This window comes from Lepidochelys kempii, chromosome 21, assembly GCF_965140285.1.
Source record: "Lepidochelys kempii isolate rLepKem1 chromosome 21, rLepKem1.hap1, whole genome shotgun sequence".
In the NCBI taxonomy this organism is placed as follows: domain Eukaryota; kingdom Metazoa; phylum Chordata; order Testudines; family Cheloniidae; genus Lepidochelys; species Lepidochelys kempii.
This window is the reverse complement of record NC_136400.1, coordinates 11,743,005-11,755,574: the sequence shown is the minus strand read 5'-3', so window position 1 is coordinate 11,755,574 and position 12,570 is coordinate 11,743,005. Positions and strand designations below refer to the sequence as shown.

Here is a 12,570-nt window from a genome sequence, read left to right as displayed (position 1 = left end):
AGATCCCCAGATCAGAAGAGATCACAGTCCTGGGCAATCTGCAGAATGTGAATATGCAGAAGACTGCTGCAAGTGGGTGTTCTCAGTGTGACATGAACTGGTAACTAAATCAGGTTATGCAGGTGGTTCCAACAATGCAGTGATAGTGTGAATTGAGCTGATTTTGAGTGACACCATCTGCTCTTGTGAATATTCTCTGAATTACCTGCTATATCATGCTGGAGCCCAGTACATTTGTGCCAGAAAAGAGGCTTTATCATGCTTTGCCTTTAATGTTGCTCAGTATGGTGAAAGGTTGTGGAGCCAGTTGAGTCCTAAGGCCAATTTTTCGCTGCACATTAATCCAGTTTCTTGCTGAATTTTGTTACTAACTGGACTGTGGCTTTGTTTGTCTCTCCTCTTATGGGTAATTTCAAGGGGCAGCTTTATAGGAAAAAGCCCGTTGAGTTTTTGTTGGAATTTGTGGGTGTAGAATGGTTTCTCTTGTAGAACAATACTCAAGATTGCAGGAGAAGAAGCCAGGTAAGAAGTAAGTTTTCCAAGGACACTGCAACTTTGCCTTTTATTCTGCAATTTTTTCTTGCAACAAGCCAGTACAAAATGTGACTGTAAGTAGCTAAAGCACACACTGGCTCCTCCCTCCTACTCCCCCTTCTGTAATTGATAGGGTCCCTCCCTCCAAATAAACACTATGAGGGGGTCGAGTCTCCAGCAGCCCCTTGCATGGAATCTTTTCAAGAAATTTGTAGGGAGAATAGAGTTCCTTCAAAATGACCTGTAAGAAAAGCATCAAGTTTCTGGTAGTTACCTGGTGGGGCTCTAGATGTCCCTGGAAAGAGAAGGAAAAGTTTAAATTACAGTTTTGTCGCATTCTAAAATAGATCAACATAAGGGTTTTTAAATCCCATTGTGTGCAGTAAGTTATTGCTGCTTTAGTGCCATAAGGTACTAAAGCAAAGATGATATAACTAGAAGCAATGGGAATACAGGGTCTTGAAATGCATCCGATGAAGTGAGCTGTAGCTCACGAAAGCTTATGCTCAAATTTGTTAGTCTCTAAGGTGCCACAAGTCCTCCTTTTTGCGGATACAGACTAACATGGCTGCTACTCTGAAACCAAAAATTACCAGTAATCTTTCAGGAATCCTGCCAAATATACTTAAATTACATATACTTGGAACAAGTTTAGCAGTAATTTCAAATAGGTTTACTTACTGTGGTGTTCAGCTTCTTCATTCATGGCCCTCCTCTGTAAAACAAAGAGCTGTCTTTATACTAGGGTGAGTGGGAGTGTAATGGAGGGAAAGAACAGGAGCAGCTGTCTTCAAAAGTTGTATCAGTTTCATGTGTTAAGGGAAAAGGTGACCTCATTAAGGTGGCTAATGGCATGAGACACAGCCTTCTCATTCCTGCTGCATACTGATCGTGGACCAACCTCATTCAGTGTCTACTTAATGATGCAGTCTCCTTGTATTCATTTAATAGTTGTGGAAATGGACTAGCCCCTGCCTGAGGTTTCCCTTAACACTTGTTTAATACATGATGCCCATGTGCTTCAGAATCCAAATGCTGTTTGCAGGATAGATAGTGCTGGATACTAATCCATTACCAAGTGCTTTTAACATACACCACCTGGTGTGTGAAATGGGATAGCAATCTCTCCACTACTGAGATGAAATACAAATCTTAGGATCCTTGTAACCAATTTCTTCCCTGGATGAAATGAACTGACTTTCTCTGCCATTCCTGGTCTAGTCTCTTTGGTGGTGTCAGTTGCCATGTCTGGGTAACGTTTGCCCTGGGTAGCTCCCTGGGTAATGTCTGCCTTCTCCTACCTGATTGGCCTGGAGCCTGTTAATGGTGGGAAAGTACTAATTTCTAGAAAGCAATTAGCCAGGTAGCCACAATGAGTGGGCAGAAGCCTGACCCGGCCTCTACTGTAGAACCTACCTGATCTCCTTGTTCCTGAATATCCCTTCCCCTTTATTTCCCATCTCTAGCACTTTCCAAGTCACTATAATTCACACCTATCATGGTATCTGGGCCCGATGGGCATGGCTGCAGGCTTTATAGGTGGCAGTGACCACTCAGGGGTTTTGAAGTACACTCTACTGGGCGAGCGGGGGAGAGAACAAAGTGAGGCCATTACCTTTATTTTCTACTTTGAAATCGTCTGGGAGGAGGTTATCTTGCCGGTTCCCTAGAACAAAGGCCAGGAAGGAGAGGATGAGGGCGTCGAGGATCCCAATAATGCAGAGGATGAAGGCCCAGCGCACGGTGCATGCCCCTAGTGTGTATTTGTCAGTTTTGTCCCCGCACATGCGCTTCACTTCATTGGAATCCCAACCATCCGGGTAGATCAGGCAACCTATCATTAGGCCGCCCGCTGCAAGGGGAAAAAACACAGGACGTGAGCACCAGTTGCACGGGGGTAGTGCACTGCCCCCTGGACTGGAGCTGGGAGGAAAGCGCCACCCAAAAAGATTCCTAGATCCTAATTCATCCTTTTTTTTTTTTTTTTTTTTAATGAAGTCATTGTGCCCACTCCCCTTTCCACGAAGGTTCCGCAAGCGTAACCGTTCACAGCTCAAAGTGGATCTTCTGTGAGCCTCTTCTCCTGGAACCTAATCCTCCGTTAGCATCATGCAGCACCTCAGGCGGTGCTCCTGGATGTTGACGGTGCAGGATCTGGCTCGGAATAGAACCAGCCCTGTCTGTTACGTGCCCATGACTACGAACCACCAGCCCCAAGAGCGAGCTGCGGGCTAAATGGACATCACCGAACAGCTCACTGCTGAATAAACTACAGAACATCCCTTTCAACTGCTCTGTGCCTTATTCTCCGCGGCTGGTAAAATGGAGAGGAAAGTTGCCTCTGTAAAGCAGTTTCTTGGCTGAAAAATACCCTACAAAGCTGTTTCTACATTCTCGCATCAATACCAGACCCACCCTCGAAGGCTGAGTTGTGCTAAATGATGAATTTATTAACATGGTTTAGCTCTGGTCTCCAACTCAGGCAGCTACAGGTAGTTCAGCCTCTTACCGACCAATCTGATTAGTTCCTCCCCCCAAACCATCTTCCCATAATAACCAGGTTGCACTTTTCTATTGTAAACCTCAAAGTGCTCCACTCAGGTGGGTATTTATCCTTCCAGTCGGAGAAGTGAGGCACTGAGGTAGGAAGAGAGAGAGAATCAAAAGCTCGAGGACTAAAATGCATCGTGAGGCGCAAGTGGGTTAATGCCCCGCAGTTGTAGTTTTGCATCCAGTGCACGGTGTTGGTGTGATCTCACTTTCCTGGAGCCTAGTTATATGGGAGCAAGGGCAGGTCTAAAGAGAGAAGTTACCCAAGTGCAGCTAGAACAGTACCGTTAAAGGGGTACAACATCCACCCCACACCCCCGTGTGCATGAAGTTATAGCAATATACAGGTGTCGTTTATTTCCACAGCAGGAGGTGAATAAGCTACAGTAGTGCGAACTACCTTTCTAGCAGTGTAACTATCCGCAGTTGGGGTTGTCCCAGTGTAACTATTTTGGTTACCCACACAGTCAGACTGGTACCAAACCCGTGAGGCCAGGAGCACAATGCTATTTGCGACAGGAAATGCTTCTGCAAAACCTCCCAGTAACTTGGGCGCCTTGGCAATGCCCTTCCATTCCGGCATGAATATGCAACAGCATCCTGTCAAAGGCACCATCTCCCTCCCTAGGAATTGTCCCCTCCTAATGGCTTAAAACAGATTTTCAGTGGATTTGTTTGGGCTGGAGGAACTTGTCTTACCCTTTGTTTAACCAGTGTTCGGCTAACCTCTGTCTAGGTGTATTTTATTGCAGCCCAAGGGATTGACCCCCAGGTTAATTTTGAAATGGGTTCACTTGGAATCCCCCATGGTCAACTCCTTTTGTAAACAGTTAGCCTACTGCTGGGAGTGTACGCGACCCAGTGGTCTGATCCGTTCCTGGTCCTGAGCTGCTTTCGCTTGTGTGCCATGTCTGCACCGTAAGACATCCGTTCCTGCTGCTAACTAGAGCAAATGCAGCAGTGGCTTCGTTTTCCTTTTCGGCCAGGTAGCTTGTCTGCCGAAGTCACAAAGGGGCTTTGGCTGCTGAGTATGGTCTAGACTCTCTCTGAAGAGTCATTATAGGTGACTCTTGGGTGGTAACCCTCGGAGGAGGATGCCTGGGGTCCTAGTCCCAGTTTGCCACTGGCTGATTGTGAAGAAGTGGTTGGGGGGAGTTGTGGAGTTTAATTTTTCATACTAATGTTTGTATGATGCCTAGCACTGTGTGTGGGCTCCTGGCATCAAGTGATGAATATTTTGAGAGGAAAGGCGGGCAGTGGGGACGCTGACCTCAGTGCCCACATGAAGGACTCCTTGTATTCTTCCCCACTAGTTCCTTGTGTGCCACCCTCCTATCTGTGTCTATTTCAGGGGCTCCCTGCCATTCCCTCTGCCCTTCCCCCTATGCCAGGGGCTCTTTGTCTCCTATGTCCCCATCCCATACAACTGTCTCCCCTTCTCCTCTGCTCTGGGGCTTTGCACAGACAAACTGGGAAATGCTATCCAACCAAGAGCGGGGCCACGCCAGCTTGGCCTGACAGGCAGCAAAGGCTTGTTACTATTATGTGAGACAGGGATTGTCACGTTTGGCCAAAGGTATTGGCCAGTTGCCCACAAGAGGACTTAACAAGGGCCTTGCCATGGTTAAATTAACCAATAGGCGTTGTAGGCATTTCAGATTCCGAGCAGGGATTCTCTTTTCAGATGTGTGTGCCTAACACAATGATTGATTTGGAGCTCCTAAGCTACCCTAATACAAATACCACTGCCATGAGTTCTTCAAAATGTCCGCATACAGCTCACACCAAAAGCTTTACAAAGCAACTTTCTGAGCAGATTGAAAGAGACTTCACTGCTCTTCACTCTCCCTCCCCCCCCCCAACTCTCTGGGTCGGGGCCAATATGTTTATACAATATCTAGCACAAGGGGACGGACAGCCTATAGTGCAAATGTTATATCCATTGCAAATCCACATCCTATATAACTTCAATGTACATCCTTCTACCAGAAACATGCACTTCCCTTGTACGCTACAGGACCGTTCCTGGGCCAAGAGCTCTGGAATGAGAAACTATTTCTCTCCATGGCACCCGCCCTCTCTCCGGAGACACGCAGCTAATGGTTCCCTGAAGTCGCTGTGCGCTCGTAGTTACTGTACTTTGTTATGCTGTTTAAATTCTCTGATGCATCAGGTGACAGCAGGTTAGCAGCAGCACCATCCATCCCTCTTGCTATTCAGTGGTGTAAAGATGCTGCGGTTGCCCTCCCCCTACACACACACACCCCTTCCCTGAAGCCTCCATGTCTCTCTGTCACTGGGATCACTGTAGGCCAGAGAACATTCTCAGGACGGTGGATAGCTGCTGCCTGGCAACGGTTTGCTGAGGGTTTTTTCAAAGGCTTGTGGGAGGACAGTAGTAAGGGCATTTGTGCATCTTACTGGCTCTCCATAAGCCATCTCTCTTCATTTAGAAACTGTGCCTTCCGGTACACTTAATTACCTTCCCCTGCAGCTCAGTGTGGAGGAGGAGGGGGATGGGCGGGGAAGCTTTAAAGGAATACCTACATCTTGGGCTGAGATGTGATCCTGATACAAATAAAATAGAGGCTCCACCCCACCCTTTATGCCCCTGCCCCACCTGCACCTAAACTAACTGGCTGCCTGGTGCCTGCTCAGTCTGAAAGTAAGAACGGCCATACTGGGTCAGACCAATTGTCCATCTGGCCCAGGGTCCTGTCTCTGACAGCAGCCAATGCCAGATGCTTCAGAGGGCCTAAACAGAACAGGGCACTTAGCAAGTGATCCATTGTTCAGTCCCAGGTTCTGGCACTCAGACGCTCAGGGACACCCAGAGCACCGGGTTGCATACCTGACCATCTTGGCTAATAGCCATTGATTGACCTATCCTCCATAAACTTATCTAATTCTGTTTTGAACCCAGTTTTTCTTTTGGTTGTCACAATGTCCCCTGGCAATGAGTTCCACAGGTTGACTGTGCGTTGTGTGAAGTACTTCCTTATGTTTGTTTTAAACCTGTTTCCTATAATTTCATTGGGTGACTCCTGGTTCATGTGTTCTGCGAATGGGTAAATAACACTTTCACTTTCTCCACACCAGCCTTGGTTTTATAGACTGCTATCCTATCCCCAGCCTCAGCTGTCTCTTTTCCAAGCTGAACGGTCCCAGTCTTTTAAATATCTCCTTATACAGAAATTATTCCATACCCCTAATCATTTTTGTTGCCCTGTTCTGTACCTTTTCCAATTCTAATATATCTTTTTTGAGATGGGGTGACTAGAACTGCATGCAGTATTCAAGGTGTGGGCGTATTATGGATTTAAGTGCCATGATGATATTTACTGTCTTATTATCAATCACTTTCCTAACGTCTCCTAACCTTCTGTTTAGCTTTTTTGACTGCTGCTGCATACTGAGCAGATGTTTTCAGAGAATAATCCACGATGATTCCAAGATCTCTTGAGTGGTAATAGCTAATTTAGACCCCAACATTCTGTATGTACAGTAGGGATTATGTTTTCCACTGTGCATTACTTTGCACTTATCAACATTGAATTACTGGGCTGGCTGATGGTATCAGGGCTGTGAACCACAGCAGAATACCATTTAAGGCACCCAGAGTTGCAGGGCGAGGGTGACACAACTCCTTACTGGCCTGGTTGAAACCCTAAGTGTCAACAAACCGTTAGAGTCTGTAGCAGAGTCACAGAATTGAACCCCCATCAACTGAGTCTCAGGTTTAACCCAGACAATCCTTCCTCTCAGCCCATCAGTTGCCACTGGAACCTTTTATCGCCGCTGGTGTCCCTTCCACGACCCCCACCAGCTTTGAGATGTGATAGAGAAATCAGAGAGAAGCTACAGGCTCTGTCCATGGTGCTAGCACAATCTGCTGCGGGCGTGGAGAGCCCCTGACATGAGGCCGGCCAGCCATGCCTCCAGGGCTGATCAGCGGAGCTAGGACTGCAGGTTAGACTGGCGGCTACTGGTCTGCTAGACCCAGATTGTGACTCAGCCAACAGAGACAACAGAGGCTGGTGAAAGGCTGAGGTGGCTTGGCGGCAGGTGTATGTTTCAGGAAAACTAAGACTGTGTGAGATGGAAGGATGGCTGTGTGGTTAAAGCACTCGGGCAATCTCGGTTCAATTCCCATCCTGTCAAAAGACTGCCTATGTGCCTTGGGCAAATCACGTAGCCCAAGATTGTCCTAACTGTCCAGTTCATTTGGGTGCCTAACCTGAGACATCTAAAAAAGACCCTGGTTTTCAGTAAGTGCAGAGCCCCCGACCCTCTGACAACCAGACCCCTTAAAAGTGTCTCATGTTGGGCACCTAAAACCACTCATCACTTTTGAAAATCTTGGCCTTAATCTCTGTGTTCCTCAGTTTGCGATCTGTAAAATGGGGATAGTCATGTCTGGTCTACTTCCGTTGTGATCTCCTCAGCACCGGGAGTCTCTCGCGGTCTGCTTGCACAGCGGCCGGGGCCTCTGTGACCTCCTTTTGTACATGGAATATAAGAGTCTTTGCGGCTGTGGAACAGTCTACCGTGGGACTTGGTGCACCCGCATGGTTTGCAGTATTGAAAACTAGAGTGGGCAAAGCCCTAAACGTATCGACTCTCAAGAACAGTTCAGCACAGGCCAGGGCGAGGGTGGTGTGGGTTGGACTGGACAATATCATGGCTTCCTTGGTATGGATGAGTTTGGTTGCCTTTGTCTAAAGACACACCCCCCTCACCCCCCCCAGGAAGGAAATCTGGCGGTGTGTTTGAAACATGTGTTCCCTAGGAAAGCACAGGCCTGGCTGCAGGACCGCTGCCTCTCTGGGGCAGGTTGCATTGTCCATTTGCTAGCAGCCAGATCATGCACAGCCTGAAACCCTTCCTTCACCATGGGATTTCCAATGTCCAAACCCAAATCCTCCATCAGTGCCCCCAGCTCCAGCACACTAATGCCCTAGCCCTTCTCGGAGAGAGAGTTAAAAGCCAAGGCATCCCAGCCTGGCTGTCCTCTGTCTATTTGTTTTACCTGAACTGGCATGGGCAGGTAATAGCTTTTAGCCTCCATATTTCATCTTTGATGGTATGTAAGAGGAAGGTGGTGGGCTGTCAGTCATATCCCAAGCCCTCCTATACCCTAATCAGATAAAGGCTTTATTTTATTAAGGAGATTGAACTCTCTCGCCATGTTTCTCTCTATTATTAATCTGCCATGTGTCACTGAACAGAGCACAGCTCCTAACCCTTCCCTCTCTGATCTGTCTGCCTCCAAAGGGAAAAGAGGGGGAGAAAGGACTAAGACTTCACTGCTTTCTTTAGAAAACCAAGTTCCTTCCCATGTGCTGCATTGTTTCCCCATGTGTCATGCTAACAGCATAAGCAAAGATATAAGAAATTGCTACTCAAATCCTCTGGGGCAGGAAACCTTTGGTTATTCAGGTTCCTTGGACTTTTGAACTGCTTCCAAGCCTCTTATCTTAATCTTTGAGTTTGTTTCCTTTAGACCTTTGGAATTAGCTGATACCTTAAGGGCTAAAGTCTGCCCTGCTGCAATTCCATTGCCTGCAGGGCCTTTCCACCAGTGCTGAAGCTGGCCTGACTTTCTCTGTCTCCGTGGCATTTTCACCACTAGCAAGGCTCCCCACCTGCTGAGCCAAGCAGGAACTGGAAGAGGATGCTGCCTTCCTCTTTGACATCAATATTTCAGGAGGCTGGGGATGATAGGATTGGATTTCAGCAGCTTCTCATTGCAACAGGGAAAGCACCCAGCCTTCACCATGCCCCTTGCCTCTGAGGACTAGCATCGCTGGCAGGGTTTAATTAATGGTAATTCCACCCAGGAAACCCCAGGCTAAGCTGAATGGGTTGGGTAGCCTGGAAAGTTGTTACGGTAAGATGCATGCCCTACTTTCTGATGTGCTGGGTAAACAAAAGGAGCACTGACCAACGGTGGCTGTAAATTGCCTCGCCATATTAGTCTGCTCATGCTTATCAGCTCCCTGACCTGGCATCTGCTTGGCCTGTAGTGGCTGCAACCTGAGTTCATTAGGTGGATAATTTTATGTCCAATAATGCTTGCCTTACCACAAGCCAATCAAGTCCCATACCTCAGAGCATCAGGTGCCTGCCATAGCAGTTGGGAGGGAATTCCCCCCCCCCGCACAGAACTGCACCTCTTGCTGGGTGCCTACGGGCTTTGCTTCATATGCCTCTAAAGCATCACCTACTGGCTTCTGCAGAGGGGGGAGAGGCTTAGTGGACTAACATTCTGAGCTAATATGGCAAATCTTGACCTCGTGTCCCATTTTAACTCATGCTCCTCATTTGTTCTCTGCAAGTCAGGAACCAATTACAGGGCATGAGTTTTAGAGGCAGGGAACCACCCCACCTCCAATGGAGAGGGGGCGGTGAGAGAGGTGGGTGCTCTGGGCCTCAGACCCACATTTGTTCCTGGCTTTCTCACCTGTTTGTTTAACTGGAAGGGATTTTGTCCTTCCGCTCTAAGTAGCACAGGAAAACTGCACACATGCATTTTGCTTCACCCAGCATCTTTCAGTCCAGAACGGGCCTGGCCTTGCAAGCTGATGTTTCTCTGAGCTGGCTCCTACCTTACAGAACTAAACTTTGGGCAGAAGGGGCTAGTGGAAAAGTGCCCCGCTCCAGGGGAGGCCCCACTGAAATCAATAGGGGAGTTCATGTAGGATGGGGCTTCTCATGATGAGTAAAGTATTCGAATGTGGCCCTTTATATCTGCCAAAAGTAAAGCTAGATCCAGCTAAACGTTTAGAGGGGAGATGGCTCTGACTGAGCAGTTCTCCCCTTCATGCTTCAGCAAGTGCAGCTACTGCACTAGCAAGAGCATTGCTTACCTAGGTGCAATGAGTCTAACAGGTCTGAGCTCGCTTCCCTAGGGCCTGGTTTCCATGTTGCAAAACCACTCTCACATTTGGCCCTAAATGGTACCTTTATTGGTAATGTGGCCTAGCAGATGGAGCACTGAATTGGAACTCTGGCGCCCTGGCGCTGGCCTGCTGGGTGACTTGGGGCAAGTCACACCACTGGTCTGTGTCTCAGTTTCCCCATTTGTAAAATAGGGGTGATGCTACTGACCTCCTTTGCGAAGCACTTTGAGATCCACCAATGAAAAGTGCCCTGGAAGAGCTAGGTATTACTATTGTTAGTGGCCGTCTCAGCAGAGACCCCCATGAGTGTGTGGCTCAGGAAGACGATAAACTACCTTCTTCCTCTGGGATGTCACCCTGCCAGGGCACGGATGAGGCACAAAGGTAGATGGGGATCTCAAATACCTGAACGGGCCTGTTTTGTGGCCGGGGAGGAGATCAGGTTCTAATTCTGTCCCTCTGGCTCCTTTCACCAGCATTAAATTGACCCAAATTGTAGAAGAAAAAATACAGAGTAAGTTTCTCTGTTCGGTCTGCAGTTGCCAGCCTTTTATATTGCTTCCCCCAGCTCTGGGAATGTCCTGATCTCAGATGGGCCCTGCAGAGGCTGTGGTAACACAAACAGTAAGGAGGTGGCCCTCGGCCACGGGTGCATTTCTGCCCCTGGGACGGGGTTGGGCTGTGCCCCCTGGAGCTACTCACCTGCCGCCAGCTGCATCCAGGCACAGATGTTGTAGACGGTGGCTGAATTGCAGAAGAAGAACAGGCTGAAGCAGAGGATGCAGCCGATGATGAGGAAGGTGGAGATGCCCACGAAGAACATGGCCGTTTTGAAGGCACTGGAGGGGATGGTGCCAAAGTCCAGGGGGCTGCCCTTGCAGATGAGCTCGCCGGTCAGGGCGTTGCCAATGCAGTAGGAGAAGAGGCCGAAGTAGCCGGCCTGCGGGGTGTCGATGCTGTCACCGATCCAGTAGGGTTGGATGAAGCTCACCACCATGACGATGGCGAAGCAGAGGGTGAAGAGCGCCCACAGCACCCCCATGGCCCGGGCGTTCCGCACGTAGTTGGTGTGGTAGATCCGGGCTGCTTCCTGGGCTGGCAGCATCCTCCCCATGGCGCGCGCGGCTGGGTGGGCTGCTTCTGGGCTGGCCCAGGGCTGGGAGCGTGGGGCCGGGGGCTCCCTGCCTGGGGGGGGGCTGCCTCCTGGTGGGCACCCAGGGAAGTCAGTGAGGGGGGAGGGTGCCCTGCACCTGCACCCCCCGACCCAGGGGGCGGCTCTGGGCCCAGAGCCCCGTGTTCAGGGCCCAGCTCTGGCGAGCAAGCTCCGTGTCCAGATTCTCGGCTGCAGCCCCAGTCCGGCCGGGGATGGGCTGCCCGGCTCCCAGCTGCGCTCCCGGGGGACCAGCCGCTTCGCCCCGGCTCCTCCCAGCCCCGTGTCTCCCGGCGCCGCTGCCTCCGCCCCCGCGCCCGCCCCCTTCGTCCTCCGGCAGCGGGCTCGGCCCCCTGCGCCTCCGCGGGGCCCCGGCGCGCCCCGCGCCCCCCGGCCCGGAGCCTCCTGCGCGCTGCGCTCCGGGCGCGCGATTCAGCACCGCGGAGAGCTCCCGCTGGGGAGCCGCCAGGCCCGGCCTGCGCAAAGGGGCAGGGCGCGGCGGATCCTCGCCCTGGGGTGGGGGGAAGCTGCCCTGGGGGGGAGCCCTGCCCGTCACTGGCGCCCCCTCCCCTCCGATCGCGCCCTTGTAAGCCCGCGGGTGGGGCTGGGGGGCTGGATGGAGAGATCTAGGGTGAGCACAAGCCAAGGAGCCATGGCGCATGGCCCTGCCCCCTCCGACCCCCGGGTGCCTGCGCCCCCCCCCCGCCGCAGCCAAGCCCCCACCTCCCAGACACGCTCTGCCTCCCTCCATCGTCCACTGCACATCAGCTGGGGGCCCCGCCCCTGTCCAAGCAACCAATCAGGGACTAGCCCCTGGACGGGGGCAGGGGGCTGTGCCGAGAACAAGGGCCAGGAAAGGTGGGGAACCAGCCAGCCAGGACAACGTGGTTATAGGGCCAGGTCTTCAGCAGGGGGGGAATCACGGCAGCTCCATTGACGTTAATGATTCATTTAGCCCTACAGAGAAGCACCCTTTTTATACAGGGGTGCTGAGAGCCACTGAACTAAACTGTAAACCCTGGACATGATGGAAACCACTTCAAGCCGGGGGGGGGGGTGGCAGCCCCCCAATTCCAGCACCTGTGTTTTGATGTTTTAGTTCTGGGGAAAGTGCTGGATTGACCATCCCGGATGGGGAAGTCCTGTTTATTCGCAGATCAGATACAATGCAGGCACCGCCAGTGAGTTTTCTCCTTCTCACTCAGCCTAGCTGCTCCTTACGTAGCTGTACCTATGCTGGCAATTCGGGGGGAAATCTTCCCCCCCCTTGCCCTAGCTCAGTGCTGCTAGCACTTCACAGGCCACGGCAAATGGCGGAGGCAGGATAAGTGCCTGTCTCATCTAACCCTGCTCTGTGGCTGCTACCGGGGCAGAGCAGCATTGTTGTTTGTTTATTTATTTGCCTTGCCATACGCATAGGTGCCATAGTCATCG

General features: G+C 50.8%; 1 protein-coding gene across 1 annotated transcript; it reads right to left on the bottom strand.

Annotated features, from left to right (window-relative positions):
- Positions 1-544: 544 nt before the first annotated feature.
- On the bottom strand, positions 545-11,417 carry LHFPL5 (LHFPL tetraspan subfamily member 5). Its single transcript, XM_073319892.1, has 4 exons — positions 10,689-11,417; positions 2,150-2,386; positions 1,216-1,249; positions 545-829 (listed from the first exon to the last, which is right to left on the bottom strand). Exons 1-3 carry the CDS (start codon positions 11,098-11,100, stop codon positions 1,233-1,235), a joined length of 666 nt encoding a protein of 221 aa, XP_073175993.1. The 5' UTR covers positions 11,101-11,417; the 3' UTR covers positions 545-829; positions 1,216-1,232.
- Between the last annotated feature and the right edge of the window lie 1,153 nt (positions 11,418-12,570).

Coding starts and splice junctions, on each gene's coding strand:
- LHFPL5 (XM_073319892.1), bottom strand. CDS start 11,100: ATGGGGAGGATGCTGCCAGCCCAGGAAGCAGCCCGGATCTACCACACC. Junction 2,387..10,688: donor CTGGATGCAGCTGGCGGCAG/GTGAGTAGCTCC, acceptor TTCCCCTTGCAG/CGGGCGGCCTAATGATAGGT.